General features: G+C 45.4%; 1 protein-coding gene across 13 annotated transcripts in view; it reads right to left on the bottom strand.

Moving 5' to 3' along the window:
* gphna (gephyrin a) overlaps window positions 1–22116 on the bottom strand; it is a 67392-nt gene that overhangs the window by 4685 nt on the left and 40591 nt on the right. For 2 of the 13 annotated variants that reach the window (XM_048974302.1, XM_048974305.1), the window contains 15 exons: window positions 20577–20618; window positions 19347–19421; window positions 18761–18850; window positions 15706–15768; window positions 14143–14185; window positions 12205–12342; window positions 7989–8081; window positions 5932–5987; window positions 3494–3613; window positions 2689–2747; window positions 2459–2612; window positions 2235–2356; window positions 1822–1909; window positions 451–524; window positions 175–239 (listed from right to left, as the gene is read on the bottom strand). In XM_048974302.1, coding sequence (XP_048830259.1) covers window positions 175–239; window positions 451–524; window positions 1822–1909; window positions 2235–2356; window positions 2459–2612; window positions 2689–2747; window positions 3494–3613; window positions 5932–5987; window positions 7989–8081; window positions 12205–12342; window positions 14143–14185; window positions 15706–15768; window positions 18761–18850; window positions 19347–19421; window positions 20577–20618 — 1282 coding nt within the window. The remainder of the gene's footprint in view (window positions 1–174; window positions 240–450; window positions 525–1821; window positions 1910–2234; window positions 2357–2458; window positions 2613–2688; window positions 2748–3493; window positions 3614–5931; window positions 5988–7988; window positions 8082–12204; window positions 12343–14142; window positions 14186–15705; window positions 15769–18760; window positions 18851–19346; window positions 19422–20576; window positions 20619–22116) is intronic. The other 11 variants (XM_048974304.1, XM_048974309.1, XM_048974308.1 and 8 more) reach the window with 7 other exon arrangements.

Genomic DNA, 22116 nt, shown 5'->3' with positions numbered 1-22116 from the left:
AACCGAGTACGGAAGGCTGAGGTAAATTCATCAGCACAGTCGCGGTCACGCCTATGCTAGCGTGATTTTCATTTAGCTACCATTTTAGGTACCGCTGGAACGGAACCCAGGAGCTAACCGAGGAATGGCTGGATGCCCGAACTCACCCCCCCCCACGCCCCCCCCCCCCCATACCTGGCAGTGCAAAGATGAGTTTCCGGGTACCATCAATGTCTAAGGTGGCAAACGTGGTGGGAAGACTGCAAGCAGACAGAAGGAGACAATGACACCAGTATCGCACAGAAGGGTGTCCCATTCCAAAAAACACTTTGTACACTTGGTCACTCTTCCTTACACAGCATGAAGAATCAAACGGTCAGTAAATTAATGGTGGTGATCGTTCGTCCTTATTGTTTCTTTAATATTTTAAATGAGCTTCATTAAATACATTAATCAATCTGTAAACCTTACCCTGGTTTCATAAAGACTCTTCCAAAGTGGATCTGGGCATGGAGGTCAATGTCCAGCACTTGTTTCAGATAGTCCTGCAATGAACACCAGAAGGTTTACACTTAATGCACATCAGCATAGCAGCGCTCTCTCATTCATATCCTCACAGCCTTCACCTTGAGTGAGTAGTTTTCCGTGGTGCACAACACCCTTGTTATTTGGATAATGTCTAAGGCAGACAGTGTGCTGACAGACTGCCATCAAATTATTGCCTCTATTAGAGTGAAAATCCCGAAGAGCTGATGCAACACACAGGCATAGCCACTAGATGGCGACCAAGCACCATGAAGCCACAAGCTCCTCTAACAAAGGAAATGACGCAAGTTTTTAAAACGAGGAATTATTTCTGCGAAATTACATCCATTTTCAAGAAATGCTTTATTAAAAACAGTCTGCCATTCACAATGTTAAAATGTTTAACCTTCGAAGGGGTGCACAATCCCCTTTATTACATCTTACGTAACGGAGGAATGCAGGGCCTGATACATTGTTAAACACACTGAATTGGTCATTCATTGTTAGTTTCCTGCCAGCAAATTATAGTGCAGGACAAAAGAAAAAGGTCTACAGAAACAGAAGCAGGATAAGGCTGTTTTTGTTGGAAGTTGGGTCATCTGAAATCTTGATAAATGTCTGTTGAAATGAGGGGAAAACAACAGCGTTGCATTTAAGTCTAAACTAGGGGTTCTCAACTACCGTCCTGGGACCAGCATCCCACCCAGCAGCAGACTGCTGGCTGTATTGTGGAACGGTTGGTTAATTTCCAAAAATTATCCATATATTTTCAATTTTTACGACTCCTCACGTTTGCACGTCCTGTTATGGAAAGGGTCAAACTTACAACCTTGAGATCAATCACAGTTTTTACAGACCGTTTTTTGGCCGTCATTACAGATATTTTTGTACGTTTCAGGGTGTACCTACATCTAGGTAGTATTTTCCTGTTCGCGTAGAATGGAACAGGTGAAATGCATACTCGCTAAAGTATATTCTAAAACGTATCCACACTGTCCACTGTATTTCAGATAAATATATTCCTTACGTTCCACATGATAAAATGTTACTGAGTGCCAAAACTATAAATGAGTGCTACATTCTGCATGAATCTGCGTTACTTTCTGCATCTACACATAAATGGGTGAATTATTGTGAAATGGCCTTCATCACACTTGCACAACTATCCATAAATTTTTTTCTGCAGTTCATGTTTGTATGTATATGTTTAAAGTCTGATGCTTTAAGGTTTATTCATCATGCTCTTTTGACTTACTGAGCTCTAAAAACAGAACTTGAGAGGGTGAAGAGAAACTCTCCCTGTGGAGTGACAATTACCTTCTCACCCATCGATACACCCCCTGAGGTGATGATGACATCAGCACGACTGATGCCCTCGTTCAAGGCATTAAGGAGGTCATCGGGGCTGCAGGGGGACACACAGGGGACAAGTCAGCACTGCTTCTCTGATCCGTGAGAGTAACGGCATATCATAGAAGGTTCGGGGGGCTGATGGAAGTTTTACTTACACAAAAATGTTCTGAGGGCAGAACAAAGAAATGATTGGTTCAGAGAATTAACCAATCAGATTGCAGAGGAGGTGGGTCCGAGTATCTAGAGGAGAAGGGGCCAACCAATCGGGTATCTTGGTCCTCTATAATCTAATTTTCTCTCTAAACCAATCATTTTTCTTTCTGCCCTCTGAACATTTTTGAGTAAGTAAAACTCCCATGAGCGTTCGGCAGCCATACTTGTCCCCGACGATGCCCAGGTTGATGGTGGGGTAGCCGTGCTCCTGGATGGTGGCCAGCAAGGTGGAGCGATTACTATCCCGGATCTTTCCTGGGTGAAGGTCATCCTCTGGGTTTAGCAGCTGGACCGCAGAAAAATGGACACACAATCAGAATTGAAAGACTAAAGAGATGAAGCGGTTCGACGTATGGAGGAGGGATGCCCATGCTGCGGTGGACTGAACCTCGTTGCCGGTGGACATGACGGCTACTACGGGGAACTTCTGCACTTCGACTTCCGTGACGCCGACAGTGGCCAGCAAGCCGATCTCGGAAGGGCCCATGTGTGTGCCTTTGGCCAGGACGCACTCGCCTCGCTTGATGTCATGTCCTATTGGCCTGTGGGATGCAGCGGAGGGTGTTACTGGTGTTACAGGCTGGGGCTCTGGCACGGCAGTGGACAGGAAACACGGACCTGATGTCCTGGCCTGGACGTGCTTGTACCAAGATCCGCACCTCCAGCTCTTCTGTGCCCTGAAACGCAAGAGTAATCAGACACCCCCCCAGCGAAACGGCATCTCTTCCCATCTGCCAAGTCCCCTCCAGCCACTTACCCTACCCCCCCCCACCCATTCTTACAGAACAAAGCCCGTACTGTCAGGGCCCCAAATGAATCCCAACAAGATCCGAATGATTTGTTTAGCTCGCTGGACTACAGTGCAATAACAGTAAAGCTTTCTATATCTATTTCTTTCTATTAAAAACCATCCTCTCATTTTGAGAATTCCATATATCACTAGAGGAATACAGCTGCATTTCCAAAAACCTTCGTAGTGCTAAGATTCACTATGGCAACCTTCGTAAGGGCGTACCCAGCAATTTTGGGCCCCCTGATAAAATGTCACCTTGGGCTTCCTGCCCAATTTCACATATAATTTTACATATTTAAGGGCCCCTGTCAAGTGCTGGAGCTCCCTAAATCTGCCAGAGTACCCATGCCCCTCTGATGCCCCTAGACAGATTAGGTCTCTGGGCTAAGGCCCAAAACATAAACATATTTTTAAAAACACAACATAAACTGCCCACACAAACTGGGAGGAACATGGATATATGGGAGGAACATGGATAAATGGGAGGAACATGGAGAAATGGGAGGAACATGGACATATGGGAGGAACATGGATGTATGGGAGGAACATGGATATATGGCATACATGGGATATATGTGATATTTAGGAGGAGCGTGGGTGCATGTTTAAGAAGGGGGGGGTCAGACTCACGTCCTCCGATTCGCGGAGGAGCTCCGTATCTTCCACCTGCACGACGGCATCGGCCCCGCAGGGGATTGGGGCGCCTGTCGTTACCCGCATCACCTGACCGGGCATCACTGTGTGGGTGGGCTGCGGGGAAGACGCCGGTGCGTTAGCTCATACATGTACACACGCACACACACGCCCTTCCTGATCACACTCCCACCTTAGCCTGACATACCAGTTGCAGAATCGTGCTCTGTATTTGGACTATTGTCTGCTGCTATGCATGTATCTTCCAGATACATCCATATTTCCACATCTATATTGATATCAAATATACGTATGAATATGTAATTTACTTAAGTGTTTGTTCTATGTCCTGTTACTAAGTGTTTGTTCTATGTCCTGTTACTAAGTGTTTGTTCTATGTCCTGTTACCAAGTGTTTGTTCTATGTCCTGTTACTAAGTGTTTGTTCTATGTCCTGTTACTAAGTGTTTGTTCTATGTCTTGTTACTAAGTGTTTGTTCTATGTCCTGTACTAAGTGTTTGTTCTATGTCCTGTTACTAAGTGATTGTTCTATGTCCTGTTACTAAGTGTTTGTTCTATGTCCTGTTACTAAGTGTTTGTTCTATGTCCTGTTACTAAGTGTTTGTTCTATGTCTTGTTACTAAGTGTTTGTTCTATGTCTTGTTACTAAGTGTTTGTTCTATGTCCTGTTACTAAGTGATTGTTCTATGTCCTGTTACTAAGTGTTTGTTCTATGTCCTGTTACTAAGTGTTTGTTCTATGTCTTGTTACCCTGTGTTGAACTACCCAGTCTGCAGGAATCACACAAGCATCTACACTGTACTCAGCACACCTACCAGTACAAATGACAGCTTCCGAAAACTTCGAATCCTTTAGAAACATTTGTACAGCTTTTAATGCTGGTTCTTTGAGGCTAACTGCCGTCCAGCCTGACGGAGCATGCATTCATTAACGAGGCGCTGACCCAGCAGAGAAGGCCGCATGCTCGGTCTTGCCGGTGGCGATGCTGTAACTAAGGCACAGAGACCATGCAGCCCCGTGAGGCCGGCAAACGAGAACCTCCTATGCCTGAGTTACTTAACGTGCTTCTATACTGCGAAGCCCCAAAGTCAGGACTCTCCACAGGACTGCATTCTAGGTAGCGTCCTCTACAGAGTCAACTAACAGCTTTTTTTTTCTTTTCTACGCGTTTTACCTTTACATCTTAATTGCTATCTGTCCAGCTGGTTATCTGACACCAGTGTCAGGAAAAAGCACAAAAGAATAGAAGGCAGACAATTGGCAATTGCAATTGCTACTCAGACAAAACCTACAATGCTGCTGGAATCTGCGATAACACATGTGCCACAGGACCTCTGTGAGTCATGCGTCACCTCCTCACTAAAAAAGTGTTATCTGTGTCAGACACGGGCTGCTGCAAATGGAGCTAAAATACGGAGGTGTAAGTCGGAGGTGTAACTGCAGCAGACGCTGTGTTTCAGATAAAGAACATTACGCTAAATAAGTATCAAATAAGTATCAAAGAGGGTGCAGACCACCACTGTTCAGTACCAGAGGGTGTAGTATTGATAGGGGCGTAGATTTGGGTATGGATATTATGGACGTGTCCACAGTATTGTGGAGGTGCTGTGTATGTTTAGGAGGGTGGGGGGCTCATGACCGATTTGGTACCAAACAATGTTGAAACCAAACATATGGCCTTTACTGACCAGTATACAATATCAGAAGCTGTAGTCCTGACTAGTGTTAAATATCTGACGGCGTTCACCTCAATGAAAGTCACTGCATGGCCCTAGTGGAGTCAGCCTTACAAGGATTGGACATCAAAGTGTGAAGATGCAACCGGTGTTTGATATCAGAAGGTGTAAGTCAATGTAGTGCTATGTACAATAGGGTATCGGCCTGATCTTTGCTCCATACCACAACGTGCAGTGAGGGTAAGTGCAATGTGTCCTACAGCACGGTCTTGTGCCTGGCTTCTGCTGAGTGCTATATACAATAGGATATAGACCTGATCTGTGCTCGATATCACAGGGCACAGTGAAGGTAAGTGCAGTGTGTCCTACAGCAGGGTCCTGTGTCTCGCCTCTGCTTGACCACATCATTCATCTGCAGTGCAGGAGGCCCAGACAGTTCAAACTGACTCGTGGGCTGTATGGCTGAATGACGGAGTCGCTCCCCATCTTATCATTCCAATGGGGTGTCTACTGTCTGCCTACAGGATTGCAGGGTGAGGTGAGCCCCCCACGGTCTCCTCTAAGTGCGTCATGCAGCCAGATGAAGCCCGTAGGGCCAAGCATCTGGAGGACAGTGCCAGGCGCTCAAGTGCATTTGAGGGCAGACATGTCGTGGAACTAACTGCCTTAAATATTATTTTTTAAAAAAAAGGATAAACATCAAAGGGTCTCAATAGAAGTGAAGTGAGAGGGTGTCACCTGCTCGCCAGCCTGTGACTCCCCGATGATGAAGCGATCTCCAGGGCCGTCAGCCGCTGTCGGAGAGAGGAAACAGGCTGTCAGCGGCGGACTGGACACAAATGCTTCCTCTTCAGAGAGACGATCCATGACTGCCTGTCTATGGTTATGATGGCACTTTGGCAGTGGCTGATTAGCACCCTGACAAAACCCTTGCAGAAACACAACCGCTAAGACATACCGACTTCAATCCCAAAACAATATATATTGGTATATCTATACTACCGTGCGTGATGAATAACGTAACCAAGGCGGCTTATCTGTCACTGCCATATTCCTCTCAAATGCGGTTTTAGTGGATGCCAGGAATTTTAAACGGCTCAGCGGATATGCCGGCATCTGCTTCTTTTCGCTTCGACGTATTCTTGATTAAATGAATCGCACAATTAAAATGACATCAGACGGACCGCTGGCTGACAGCTCTGTATAATTTTTCAGTTATGTTGAACTTAATTTAATCAAGTATTTAGTCAGGTTTATCTTTCTTATAGTGAAATACACTTCATCACCTTCATCAACTAATCATATAAATAAGTACAGTCGTCCGAAAGACGCCAAAACACGGAAAAGAACCATAAAACATCCCCAAAAAAACTAAACAATTAACATTAAAAGACTGAGTAACAGTCAAAAACAATACAGTAATTTCGAAAATGTGATTTTTTTATTTTCATATGGCAATTTTTTTTTTTTTTTCGTTATGCCACGTGTTGCATGGTGATGAACTTCTTTGTACTGTAAACAAACAATACGCAGTTGCCACTATGTGTGAATGGAGAATACGAAGCTTAAATAGGAGTTACTTAATAATTTATGTTATTATTGAAGTACTGTAATTTTATGTATCGATATGTGACAAACATGTTTATCAATCACTGTAACATACCGCTATAATAGAACCATCTCTCTCTCTCTATTTTATTCCTTTTTCAGATATTCAACCTCTGAAGAGATGTCGTAAAGCCATACATCTACAACAAGTGTTTTATACATTCCCCAACCGTTCATGGGCATAATGTTTCGGGTGCTTCTTTGGGGCGCTTTTGGGGGATGTCTGTGTGTTCGCAGCCTGAAACACAGTTTGCTAACCGGCACAAATTTTTTTTTCAAACATCTGGTTTGTAACCCGATTTATTTGTGAATAGGACTGTTCGTGGGTCGAGGTACCACTGTAAATCATTTATAATTAAGATAATGTTTTTAATATTCATTGTTTCCAAAAGAATCAAGTATAGCACATCCTATAAAAAGAACTAACACTTGTAAAGATTTTGGGTGACAATTAAGACCATCAATTAAGACCAAGCAATTTATAAATTATACACATGGCTATAATGTGTCATGCCTTTCGATTAATATTTATAGCTTATGTTTACAATGCTTTATGAATGCATTATTATTTGTGATGAATGTGTTTATAAATTACTAAAAACATAGTGTTAAAAACACAGTAAAGTGTTACCAGATTTTTATTATGAAACTTGACTTAATTTAGTAAAACTTAACACTGTTTTATCTAAAATATTAAATTTAGTTAATACACAGCTACAAACCTATTAAGTGCTCAGCTGGAGTCAAAATCATCAGACCCTCTGATACTCAGTGTCCACAAGAGCATCAATTCGATATTACCGGTCAACTTAATTTTATTCAGAGCTAAACTGGAGATTATCCATTACTGTTACACAGTAATTATTTGCTCACAGTTCGTAAAAGATTAACTACAGTACCACTGCAATCTTTCTTTGTTCCTGAACTCCAATTCACATTTAACCCCAAATCCAAGTCAGAGTTAAGCAAAGTATATAGTGCTATTTAAAACATAGCTGCATTGCTCATTTAAATAAACGTGAACCATGTAAACGTCAGATATTAAAAAGACAAAGTAGCTTAGATTCCATGGTCTTTTGACATGCAAATGTAAAAAGCATGCAGACTTCCTCCATGCTCTAGGAATAAGCCACACATGGTGTGCATTTTACCGTATTCCTTCTAAACAACGGTCAATAGGGCCTTACCTCTGACAGCGTAGCCATCCTTGACAGAGGCAGGGAAAGGAGGAAGGTTGTCTTTGGCATACACGTCCTGCGCCAGGACCCGACCCATCCCGTCTGCAGGCAGAGGGCAGAGAGTGCACAACATGAGGCACTGCATGATGCCCCTTAAATATAAGGCTATGTGACCATGACCTCAGCTGTTCCTGATGGTTATGTTCATGTCCTGTCCTCTGTTCCATGCCTCACTGAGGCACAGCTGTGAACATACCTCTTCAGATCATTGACCACAGACCCGTAGGCACCTGAGCCAACCTGGAGAGGCCATCAGTGGTTCCCAATACGGTCCTCTGTGACCCACAGACAGTCCAGATTTTGCTCCCTCTAAACTTCTGGAAGGGAGTTGGGAGGGAGCAAAAATGTGTACTGTCTGGCAGGGAGCTGGGAGGGAGCAAAAACATGAACCGACTGTGGGTCCCCGAGGACCAAATTGGGAAACACTGGCCTACTGAAACATACATTATTCCTCACTTCTTTGGCATTGAGGTAACCTGTGTGCGTTTGTTTAACTGAACTCCAGCTGCTTAAAAAAAAAGAAAAGAAATACACACACACACACACCGTAATAGCGAATAACGTATTAGCATTGCATGATAAAGATCCACATAACATCGCCGCTTCCATGAATACGGAGCAGTGGGCTAAGAACCAATCCAAAGGAGACATGTTTCAGTACACATTTATACTGACTGGGCTTCCTTAATCTCAAACAGCAGCTCCGCCAAGCGAAACAGAGGTAAGTTAATTAAGACTCCTCTGCATCCCTTCACTTACAGGGCAGGAATGAAGACGCCTCTGGAAAGCACTCAGGAAAGACAGAGCATTAAAAGAGAGGGGGGACTTTCTATGCGGTGGGCCTTTATCTGACAGCACTAAGATACCCACAGCTGCCCAGAGCCTAAATATAGATCCTTCTCTCTGTGCTTGGAAATTAAACAGCTATTTATCGAGCAATCTGAGTAAAAGATGAATGCGGAGCCACGCGGAGTGGAAGGCAGATGCGACACTGGCATCCAAAGGAAGGCTTCTGCTCGCTGGGCCGTTTCCCGCGGGGATGTGCCGGCCCTCATCAGGGTCTCTGCTCTGACCACACCGGAGCAGAGGGCACACAGAACCAGGCGGCACAGGCTCTGCCAACGCAAAGGGATTTCCTCATCAGCACCTGGTTACTGCTGGGGAGGGCATCTACACAGTAAAACAGCCCAACAGCACGGCTTTGTAGTGTAAACGGAATAACGCGGACACAAGTTTTATGATTTTTACATATAAGAGCCGTCTGCAAACTCAGAGTTCTGTTGCTTACAGCAAATCACAGCTTCTGGAAATACACGTATAATAATCCATCCATTGATTACTGACTACAAGCCTAAACACATTCTTTATACTAAATTTCATCATGGAATGGTTATCTGCCTTTCAGCCCAGCATGTAATGCCTCTATTTCCTACCTCAGTAGCTTCTTGCTTAAACTTGTACTAAGCTACAGTGATTACTAACTATGGTCACTGGGATTCAACATGGTAAAATATATTAATATTTATTAAGATATAGCTAAACACAGGGGGTATTTAGAAACACCTTATTTCCACAAGTGTCAATATCTGAGTGGTTTGATCCTTATTTAGACTGATCTCATATGTCATTAATGTAACAATAAGATCCATTCATCCTCCAATTTCATGTGGCACGTTGTTGTTGTTGTTGTGTGTGTGTGTGTGTGTGTGTGTGTGTGTGTGTGTGGGTGGGGGGGGCGGGAGACTGGAGCCTTTTTCTGGCTGTGTGAGAAACAACCGGATGGGATAAGAAATACATAAACATTTTTCTACCCCTCTTGCTTTTTTTTTTGCATGTTTTTGGTCTGTAGAAACCCAGACAAAACGCACGTGGCAGGGGGGGAATATGCAAGGACAAGGCGAGGCACTGCACCACCTGTAACACCTCTCTCAGGATTCAAACCTAAAGCCACGAGGGTGTAAGGCGAGGCACTGCACCACCTATAACACCTCTCTCAGGATTCAAACCTAAAGCCACGAGGGTGTAAGGCGAGGCACTGCACCACCTATAACACCTCTCTCAGGATTCAAACCTAAAGCCACGAGGGTGTAAGGCGAGGCACTGCACCACCTATAACACCTCCCTCAGGATTCAAACCTCCAGCCACGAGGGTGTAAGGCGAGGCACTGCACCACCTATAACACCTCCCTCAGGATTCAAACCTGGATTCAAAGGGGCAAATCAAATAGTAATTTTTACCGACGCTGTGGAGTGACCCAGCTGCTCTGAGATGCTGCCAGCACACCCTTCTCTGAAAGCTAAGCGACGGCGAGTGTGGCCCTCCGCAGCGGTATGAGCACGGCACGACTGCACGCACGGGGCTCGGATTGAGACGGGACGGTCGTCTGCGTAGCTGCCAAACCCAGCGTGAGCCTCTCAGAGGCTCAGCAAACAAAGCAAATCAAAGACAGGAGGGAGACACCTTAAAGCTCAGAGCGATGGACCCTGGGAACTCTGAGATGCCTGCAACATAGAGAAGCTCCACAAGGCCTGTCTGGCCTCTCCCCAGTCATACAGTTGCATTATCACGCTATGTCAGAAGTATCGCCTATTGCGCTGTGACTCGGCTGAGCTCCAGAGGTGACAGATCCGTGATCGGACAGGAGCGCGACGGGGTAGGACAGTGTGTCCCTAGCAAACTGACTCCGAACACAAAGGAATTCCGACTCCACTTTCAGACACATAAACAATATATCCAAACTGGCCGATTATTTTTTGTTTTTATTCAGATTTCCCCCTGCACCCTCCACCCATTCCACATCCTTTCTTCCTGTACACATCACCACTTCAGGAAATGTCAAGGAATGGGGGAAGCTGACTAGAGATGAGATTACGTGTGTCACTCCCCATTTTCTGGGTGTGATGGCACATCCCAGGCAGAGTTACATGGCTGGGAACCAGTCACTCCTGTCAGAAAGGGGCTCGGCAACTTCAGCGAAGGATGTAGTCCGGGTACCCAGCCAGGCTCCATGCACGCAGGCAACTGGGGAGGCACTGACCTGTTTGATTGCCAGTGCACTGGGGAGGCATTAGCGCCAATTATCTTCTCGGCCCTTGTTCCGGAAGCAGAAAAAAAGTAGGCTCTTCCAATGAGTTCATGCAAAAGTCGCAGCAAAACATACCCTTACCTCAACAAGTAGAGCATTGAACTAACAGCACAAATGTTGTGGGTTCAAATCCCAAGGGGCAAGGGGCATAAATTGTAATCTTTATTGGTACTGTAGGTCACTTTGTGGGGAAAAAGCATCAGAAAATTGAATATAATGTGAACATCTGGATGCATGAGCCGTGATGCATTAGTAGTGGGACCAGAAGGCAGCCTTTAGCTTGCTGTAGATAAACGTGAGGATGTCTCAAAGCCCATAGTAAACAAAACACTGGATGGAAGGCGGCAGTGCACAACACTGTACACAGCTGTAACTCTAACCCTATTAACTGCTCTCTGCTTTCCTGTCTGCACAGTGAATGACGTACGCACTGCGGAATACACATACATACACCTCAAACTGGAAGTCAGCTTGACTTTTATACAAAACACAGCTTATCCACTGTCCTTCAAAATATAAAAATACAATGTGTGCAGAAATGTGTGGCTCAGTGGGTTCAAGAGCTGTGCCTGTGATCAGAAGGTCGGCGGTTCATGTCCCAAGGTTGAGAGAATGATTTCATCACTGGGTCCTTCAGCAAGGCCCTTAACCTCCCAGTTGTTCCAGGGACTATCTGACTCTGCTTATTTTGGATAAGAGCATCTGCTAAATAAATGGTATATCTGCCTACTGCTCATAAGCAATATTTGGGCACGACTGTAGAATGTAACTGCGTATAACCCGATTAGCATAATAATAATGGCTGATGGACAACATGAGAGCCAGCGGAAGGAACCAAGTCAGGATATGGGGGGAGGTGTCATGAATGAGAATGGTCATGGCTCAGGTTGGCCTTGGACAAGTAGCAATCCATATGAATAATGGTATCGGTAACAACAAAAAGATATCCATGCCAGGAGGGGCCGCAGTGTATTCTGGAGGTTGGGGGTGAGCATTTAAGATGACAAAAAGTGTCCCTGGAGCATGACGCAGGGGCGGACGGTCCAGGCATGGGGACCGAACATGAGGCTCTGTCTCACCTCTGTAGTTAATGATCTCCGTGCCCAGGACGGGCGTCATTTCCAGCACAGTGATGAAGGCCTTGTCCATGGAGGTCAAGGGAAAGGGAGACATGCGGTGCCTCCGGGCCACTTTGGTGATGTCCACTGCGCTGTGACCTGGCAAGCCGGGGACAGACTGGTTGGGGACAGCTCAAGCATCACAGTCACACATACCCCAACGCGGTCATTCACAGACCCTGACACGTCTAAACCAGTGTCTCACAAATCGACCCTCTGGGACCCCCTGCCGGTCCACATTTTTGCTCCCCCCCCCAGCTCCATGAACCCTAGCTGGTCCACATTTTTGCTCCCCCCCCCCAGCTCCATGAACCCTAGCTGGTCCACATTTTTGCTCCCTCCCAGCTCCATGAGCCCAAGCTGGTCCACATTTTTGCTCCATCCCAGCTCCACGAACCCCAGCCGGTCCAATTTTTTGACAGAGTGAAAACAGATCCTCATGTCCAGGGGGTCCCAGAGGGATGGAAAACACTGGTCTGAACCATATTCACACCATAAATACCAATTCAAATGCATCACCTACATCAAAACCATGCTAACATATTAAGTTATTAATGTCTGTTTAATGTGTCCTGCATCGGAGAGGTAACTTGTGTCTTTAATTTTCATACCTTGGAGCAAATCTGCACTCGCAATCCGTTAATAAAGCTAATATTTATAGCAGTTACATTTAATTTTCCATTATCTCCTGTGGTTTTTTAAAAGTCTATTGTAAGACATGCATGGCACTGGGGAAGAGTTCTCACAGAAACCCACTTATCATTAGCCAGCAGACAACATTTCCTAAAAGGTATTCCTGATGTCTGATAATACACAATGCATAATTAAACGAATGATACAGATCAGAGATAGAATATAAAGATTGGTCTTTCAGGGGTAGCTTAAAACTAAGAGTAGCCCTTGCTGGTATCTTCCTCGCCAACAGATGGCAGCGTCGCGCCGTTTAACAAAGGGGATGCAAGTTTGAGATCAAAATGCCTTGGATTTTATTGCCAGCTTTTGGAAAATGAGAACTATCCATCAAGCTTTTAACGGAAAATAGCCCTGGAAATCCTCATATCGTGCAATGTATCTTTTATTACATCTATTATACAGTTATTTATGCATAGTTTAATGGGTGAATGAAAGCACTGAATTGGAATTTTTCAGTTTCATTTATTTTTTTTTGTTTTCTTTGGTATTTTGTAGTAAACTGTCATGTTACCTGCTGAGTATCTGTAAAGGAGACATCCAAATGAGGGACATTTATCTAACAAAGCTAATGCATATATATACATATACATATACATATATATATATATATATATATATGTATATACATATATATATATATATATACATATATACATATATATGTATATATATATATATATATATATATATATATATATATATATGTGTTCTCAATGTAGATAACATGAAAGGGTATAAATATAGATTGCAATATTTCAAAACTGTTTAAAATAACTGGAAGTTATGCATGTATTATTACATGCTATAAAAAATATACTGTATATGACTAACATCATCTACAACAACGGCTACATAAGCAATTATTGCTATTTGTAATGGATATTTTGGAATAAAGCAGATTTTGCAATACAAATGATTCCCTAGTGAACTAAAAGGTAACAGACGCATCACCTGGACAGTGCAATGTGCATACTGGGAAACTGACAGCAGCCATCTCCCAGCTGATGTCTACCGATCTACCGAAGGCCATTAAGGAACATCCCATGAATCCACTGCTAATTCCTATGCACTGTGACATCACAATGCCATAAGATCCCACCCTTACATGGAGACACAAACAGGCCATGCAGCCAAAGTCTAGAGGCCAAAGTGACCAGCAGGGGGAGTGCCTGCGTTTATTAACATGCATTGGTGTGCAATACCCACTGGCTCTCAGGATGTTCTCCTTACTGCCGCACCGAGACTGGACCTGAAGAGGAAGAGAGAGGAGCAGGGAAAGGTTGGGGGGGAAACAGAGATAGATAGATGGTATGAGAACAAAAGGGGAATCCCCAAATCCGTCCTCCACACATGATTTAAAAACCAGTGCCAGAGATTACGATATTCCTCTAAATGACCACAGACCCTGACGAAGACGAGCGCTTTCCAAGAGAGCGGTAATCGCCTATCATAATTGCCTATAAGTTATTCATATTATTGCCTTCTCAAATAACATGATATTCTTCATTACAGTCGGTAAAACCAGCAAAAGGAAGAGGAAATGTCAATCAAAGCTGTGTTACTGCCCTGCCTTAAGTATCTTAAGTATCATTATTGGTGTCATGGGCTCCGCTCAGGGGGGAAAACTGACAACTGGGTAAGACCCTCCCAAGGAGACGGGAAAGGCGATGAGAGTCTACTGAGGACAGGCTGAGCACTTACTGCTCACGCCGAACACTATCTGGCCCAGGGACACCTATCCGAAGTCCCCACCTTCTACATTCTAACTGCTTCCACTTCCTTAACATCTATACCAACATACCTACCAGTCATGGGTGTGTGACTACAAATACAATATATACACAATATAAATACAAAATAACAATATATAACGATAATATTGAAAATGATATTAAAACAATCTCCGTAACATGAATGATAGTTAAAGATGATGCCCCTTAGGCCATAAACTTCAGTGAAGGAAGTCTCTCCTTTACGATAATCGCTGGATACATCTGGACGCTGTGCACCTCTCTGACAAGGGCGGGACTCGAACCCCCAGTCGAACCCTTCATGCTACTAATGTCTGTCTTGATTGTGGGACAGTGGCAATATGAATTTTCCTCCAAGGGACAACTTACAGCAGCTTCTTTTCATAGTTCTACTTTATTGAATAATTTAACCGTATAGTGGTACTGCTTATTAGTTTTCCTCAAAGGGAAGCCTGGTGTCGGGGCTAGTGCCCCCCATTGCCACCATCCCCCCACCCCAGAACCCCTGACTTCTGTGAACCAACGTCCTTGGCCTAGAAGGAGCGACACACATGGGCGAAAGTCCAGCACGGTCATCTGAGACACTGTTTTAGATGTAAAAAAAAAATCAAATTAACTGAAAAAGATTGGTTGGTTTTGGTATCTGTGGCAAACTCAGAAAGAGGGGATGGGGAGGGCGAGGGGGGGAGGGGGCGGTAGTGGGGGTTAGATGAGGTGGAGATGAGGTACAGCCGAGAAGAAAAGCAAAAATCAGAAACAAACTGCATCTAGATGGAATTAAATCAAGACCAAAACAAAGGAACTGAGGAAAATTAAGGCTGAAGAACAGAACTCAAAATCCACAAGAGATCCAACACATCACACAGCTAGTAAAAAGAGGAGAGAATGTTAGAAGGACAGACAGATCGCTACGGAGGAAAGGGTGAGTGGCGCGAGAGAGAAAAGAGTGAGAGAGAGAAACGAGGGAGGCTGAGCGGAGTTTGCAAATGGAAGCGGGTCCTTTGGAGGGAATAGTTACTCGCGAGTCGAAGGTCCGGTGGCTCCTGCGATCATCTTTCAGGCCCTCCAACCTATGGTGGAGCTATCGCATGGACAAAAACAAAAGGTTTATAACAGACAAAGCAGAGGAAAGCAGAGGAAACAGAAATGAATTTAAATCACCAGTGAACCATTCTAAGCAAGACAAAGTGTTACGAAGGGAAATAGACAAGACCCCAGCGGGAGGAAGAAGCCGGAATTTCATGTCCATTCTCTAGGCTAAACAGAGCCTTGTTTTTTAGGTCATGTCTATGTGACACCTACGTTAGAGAGGGTAAAAGGGAGAAGAGGCAGAGGAGGAGAAGTGAAGATAAAAAGGAAGAAAGTGACATAAAAAGGGAGACCACTTGGGCATAACGCACACCAAAAAACATACAATAGAACTTTGGTATGACTTACCATTTCTCAATAAAAATATATATTGTTTACGCGCAACATGCACGGCACCCGAAATACCGGAGATGCAAATGAACTTCTCGTCACCATTTGCATTTGAATTTCATATCACGGAGATCGTCGGAGCTGCCAATATTTAAAGAGCAAAATCACGGAATTTGTCTTTTCTTAGGATGGTTCTTCGCGGACAAGAAATAAAGAAACAAAGCTGGGAGGCGGGAGATGCATTGCTGGTGACGGACTTCAGTAGGATCAAGGCTGTTTTATTTTCAGGTCAGGTCAGGCATTTCAAAATTTCCAAAAATTAATCGAATCTTTTGAAGATGAACAAAACAGGATGCATCTTTGAGGGAAAAATGAAATAGCGCTGCATGTCTGACATGGGAATGAAACGTCGGAATGACATGCGCAAACCATGAGAGATATGGATGGCGTTCAGCATTCCTATAAGCCTGCGTTTCGGTATTAAGATTAAAAAACAGCTTTCCTTTTTTATGAATTGGCTGGCCTTTAAAAATGGTCACTCTGTGTCGCTCGGGTACTATTTTTTCAGGCCCGACCAAGAAAGTGACCTCTAGAGACGTGATAGTCGACGGTTGACTTGGGACACATACCCACGGAAATCCTTGCTTAAGCAAGTGCGCTTAGTTAAAAGATAACCATGGTAATGAGGGAGGGCTAGATCAGGGGTGTCCAACTTTGGTCCTGGAGAGCTACTATCCAGTAGGTTTTCTATCCCACCTGGCTTCTGATGAGCCACACTTGTTCTTGGTATTTACCTGACAACAGGTGTATCTCAGAAGTCAGGAAGGATAGAAAACTCTCCAGGACCAGAGCTGGACACCCCTGAAAAAGCTCGCATTCATCACCCAGGGCTGCCTCAAGGTATACACGAATTAAGCAGCTGCTAAGGGCCCAGTGGCCACCAGGGGGCCCCCCCATCTGATCAGTCTGTCAGAGTGGGTCAGCTGTTCAAACCCAGGCGCGAGGAATCTTCAGCCGATCAGTCCTCTAAATAGTAAACTAATTAGGGAGTTACAGCGAAAACCTGCATACACAATGGCTCCTTCTGCATAAGACTGCCCACCCCTGATGACAAACGACAACTAGGTTAATCAGTCTTTCCTTAGGGGTCCAGAAAGGGTTGTGCTATCACCTGCCCTTCATCCACTCTTAATGTACACACTGCTTTACTCTGTATTTTCCCTCTCGCTACCAAACCCACTAAAGGCTGCAGTTTGAGACCTGGCTAACTGATCCTTCTCAATGACCGCTCAGCTCAGAGACAGCAGGCTGCAGGTCAACCCGAAGCTGAAGACTTAATATGCGTACAGGACAGTGGCCCCATGCCCGGGATTCAGCAGCAGTCCCCAGAGCGGGCTCAGGAGCTGTCAAAGGGATCACGCCCAAGGTGACCGTGATGCAAGGGCTGGCCAGCAACAAGACGCTGCTACCCTCAATGGGAAATCGCTAATGACATGGTACGGACGCGAGGAGAATGCTCCAAGCTCCATATCCAGCTGCTGATGACCGGCGCCAGAAATTCCCATGGGTAGTACAGACACACCTACAAAAAGGTCATCAGGGAGAACAGCAGACTGAACTAGATTAAAGCGTACAAAAACTAAAGGACCGAAGTTCTGAGTGATGGCCTACCATGCCAAGAGTGATTCTTTGCAGCACTGCAGCAGCTGTGTAAAAAGAATGAAGCTAAATCCCCTTCAAGAAACAAATTTATGAAACAGAACACAAATAGAACCGATAAATGCCCCAAAAGCAGGCAGTGAGGGGAACAAACAAAAGTGAACTAGACTGGCACGAGACCCAGCATTTCACCAAGCCGCCAGCCGCGGCCTCCATCACAACATATTCGGCAATGCCTCTGCCCTCCTAGCATCTTTCAGCAAAGCTCAGCTTCCCTGACTTTAGCTACCGCCCGTGTGTCTTTTAAGGGCTCGACACCGTGCCTCATCTTCAGGCTCCAAGGCTGCACACCTGTTAGAAGCACAGCGGTACGTGAGATTTACGAATCACCACTATTATTATTATTATTCGGACTGCGTACTTGCTCAGTTGACTGAACTCCCTCTTCCACACTGGGCACTGTCGCACTCTAGTACCAAACACTCGAAACCACCAGGCAGAGCTGATTATGAAACCAACATCTGTATCACAAGTGGACAGTTATCAGAACACTAACAACTTTGCGGGAATTGTTCCGTTGGTTATATATGGCCTGACGAGACACGGATGTGCGCACACGGTGAAGCAGAAGGGAACGAACGATAAGACAGATGAATGTGGCGACGGATGGAGGGATGAGTGGGTGATGGACGGATGGATGAAAGGAGAGAATCTGCGGGCAGCGGACCGTCGGTGACTCGGCCGCGGGACCCTCCCACGTCAACGGTACCATACCTTTAGCTCGCCGTTCCCCCTGCGTCCGAGCACTCTCACATGTGGCGGGTATCGGTTATACGAGGACAGGAAATGACGGGTGAGCGAGGTGGGAAAAGGTCCCGCCCACCCCCCCAGGCAGCGGCCCTGTGGGCTCCAGGCCACGGCGGCCCCTACAGGTGTGGGTGAGGCAAGCTGTGCTCGACCACGTGAGGACAGAGAGCAAGGTGGGCATGGCTAACCGTGAGGGACTTGTGCAGTGTCCTTGTGCCATTCTTCAGTGCTCGAACGGAAGGATACGAAACGTCCTTCGACGTCTCCTGCTGTCTGCCCTGAGGGCAAAGGGACACAGCTGTGATGCCTCCATGTGCCGCTTAGGACAGCTTCAAACTTTAAACCAGCGTTTATGAGCCATATCCTGGGTTTAGTGTCTCGTTTCAAGGTTTTGACCTTCTTAGACTATGAGAAAATGGGGTTCCCCTTCCCCTCTACAGTGTGCCAGGTTCTAGCTGGAGAGGAAAGTAGAAAAATCTGATGGCTTGGTGTACTGAGGAGTCCGTTCATGCTCCACATGCTCCCAGTGAGATTGTTTTTCTCCCCCCCCCTGCCCCAGAAGGCCATGTCCCCACTGGGACAGGTACAATGCAACATGAACTGCAGCACTGTGCGCTGTGCACTGGGGGGAAGAAACAGAGATGGCCAGTGCATGAGAGCGTGAATCGAGTTGCTTGGGCAACGGCTATAATTTTTCTAATTTATGCGTCGGTTCTCTCAACGGTGGTGGTGTGATCTGGGTGCTGGTAGGCTGCAGGAAGGTTAGCTGTTTACCTGGTCCAAGGTAGAGTACCTTGACTTGAGCGTGATGACCTCATCCAGGTGAGCCCTGAACTCTCTCCGTGAGGCCTGGAGAAAGCCACAGGATAGTCACTCGCCGGGCACAGTCACACGCACGCCTGTTAACATCCTGCTTGCAGCCTCCTTACAGACAGACAGACAAACACACTGCACCTGGGCCTTCGATAACTCGAGCACACTTTCTCTCACTAACAACAGTGCACTCCCACTCTGCAGTCACCAGCACACGCACCTTTCACACCGCACACCCCGAAGGGCTTTCCTCTCATCCGCGCATCTGACACGTCACACAAGTACACGAGGCTGAGGGATCCACTGCACCAGGCCGGGACACGAACAACCAGTGAAATCGATGGCGAATGAATGTAAAACAAGGTGATCGCACTGGAACAAAATGGCCACGGTGACAACAGAAAGAGGGCTGGGGATGTGGAGTACTACTCATGATGACGATAAATGTAGGGGAAAAAAGCAATCAAGGCCCGCTTAATTATAGAAGTAAAAGTGTACTACCATCTAGCTTCGTCAAAGAAGCAAAAACAACACTGCTAATTAGTCAATTTGTTCATTTCTCATCATTCACCCACAATTACTTTAAAAGGTTGCATAACAGCTGCATAAGTCAACATCATACTACAGGCTGGCTGAGGAAATGTGTAAATTTATTCTGATAAATTCTGCAGCTGAACACTGATGCATCTGGGGAAAGATGACACCCACCCCCCCAAACCACTAAAGGCATGTGACAAAATGATTACTAAACTCCGCCTACAGGAGTTTGGAGACTACAGGATACTGGGTCAGTGTGTCCATGACATGACTGCAGAAAGTTTGAGTAACAGGAAGCAAAAATGTAATGCTCTACTCTGTAAAAAGTCTGGGGGGGGGGTGTAATAATTTAATATAAATTAAAAAAAAATGGTCATACTTTCCTAAAACCCATAAACAAACAGAACTGCCACAAAAGCTCTTGTCAGTAAAACGAATATATAAATATTAAAATTTAATGAGTCAAATGGGCCAATTTGTGTATGGAATGTGAGATGAAGTGCTGGATGGAGAGCACCCCCTCCCCCGAGCAGCAGTGAGCGGCATAACCAGTGGTGGGCCGAGGAGGCACGGCGATGGGCTGTGGAGGAGGGGGGAGGAGCTGTATCGGAGCTACGAGCAGATGGGGGTGCGGTAAAACACATGCAAGAGTACCTCAGTAACACTATAGGTGGATGAGCTTGAGGGAAGCCGGGCCTGGTTGCCATGGTAGTGGGGGGGGGGGGGGGGTTGAGGGGAGGTGGAAAGAAAAGAGGGTTAACAAAGCAGCAGCAAGCAGGAGGAGACACGGCGCCCCCCACGTCTGGAGGACCACAGTGCATTTCACATCGACACACACAATTTTGGGTCTGGGCGGGATGGAAGGGCACATTCAGGACAACAGGGCAGAAGGTGGGACTCTACCTCACCGCAAAAATTAACGTCATGTAATGATCAGTCATTATTTTCTCGTGGAAGGTGTGTGACCTTCAATTTCGAGAGCCTTTAGAGAGCTGAGGGCGAGGTCAACCAGGAAAATGAGCACGATGACTGAAGTACAATTTCCCCTGGAAAATGGAATCATCACAGACATCAGAAAAACAAAAACAAACACTATGGTATAAAATACAGTTGTGCCTATTAGAAGTGTGGGATATATATATATATCCACATATGTATATCCATATATATATCCACATATATATATCCATATATATATATATATATATATGATGGGGTACCACAGACCAAGGGAGTGGCAGTTGATGTAGCCAAGCACGCAAGCTCCTTCTGAGGTCTATTGAGCAGATACTCGTGCCGGAAGCATCTGCTCCTTCAGCTCACTCCACAGCCATAAACTGCGCATTGGGTTTTCAGCCATTCCACAGATGGAGAAATAGAATTTTTACGACTGATTTTCCAATCTTTAAATCATTATCACCCCTGTTTTTGACAGATGATTTCACCCGCAGGCGAGCAAAACCATACAATTTCACCCGTCGGACACTGGTAACAGGCAGCTTTTTTTGCTACCGAATTCTACATGAGATCCTTTTAATTGGCATCCTTAGTTTGTCCTTAGCTGCCTGGCTAACCTCTGCCCCCCATCTCTGCATTTTTAAATGGCACAGAAACCGTGCTGCGTTCTGCTGTCCAGAGCAGCTCCTGCTGCTTGCATGGATCATAAAGGTTTTTTTCCCCTTGACCTCCCACTGCCTTTCATCGTACCATCATCCTCAGAGGGGTGACGCTCTTCCAACGGTTTCTCTGGCTTCGTTACATCTCTTTCCTTTCCCTTTCCCCCCGTAAGCCTGATCGGCCGCTCAGGTGAGTGTCATTACGCTCCATTCCTCATATGCTAATGCCGCTGTCTCAGTATGAAGCCGTCTTGTCAGGCAATTTTGCTTCTGAGAATGAAATCTGTGGCTCAGTGGGTTATAATGCTGTGCATGTGATCAGAAAGTCACTGGTTTGAATTCCGGTTCCCCGAGCAAGGTCCTCAACCCCCAAATTCTTCAGCGTCTGACTCGGCTTTCTCAGTTGTATATCATTTTGGATAAAAGTGTCTGCTAAATAAATGATATGTAAATATAAATGTTCCGATAACCCTGAAACCAATGAGAGGTGATCCCAAGAAATGAGAAACCGAACAAAGCACTGAGAATAATCAGAGATAAACTGGTGTAGCAACAGTTCTGTGTTTCCACACAAAAAT

The sequence above is a fragment of the Brienomyrus brachyistius genome, chromosome 14 (genome assembly GCF_023856365.1).
Source record: "Brienomyrus brachyistius isolate T26 chromosome 14, BBRACH_0.4, whole genome shotgun sequence".
Taxonomy (NCBI): domain Eukaryota; kingdom Metazoa; phylum Chordata; class Actinopteri; order Osteoglossiformes; family Mormyridae; genus Brienomyrus; species Brienomyrus brachyistius.
The sequence above is the reverse complement of the archived record's forward strand: the minus strand, read 5'-3'. Positions and strand labels throughout refer to the sequence as shown.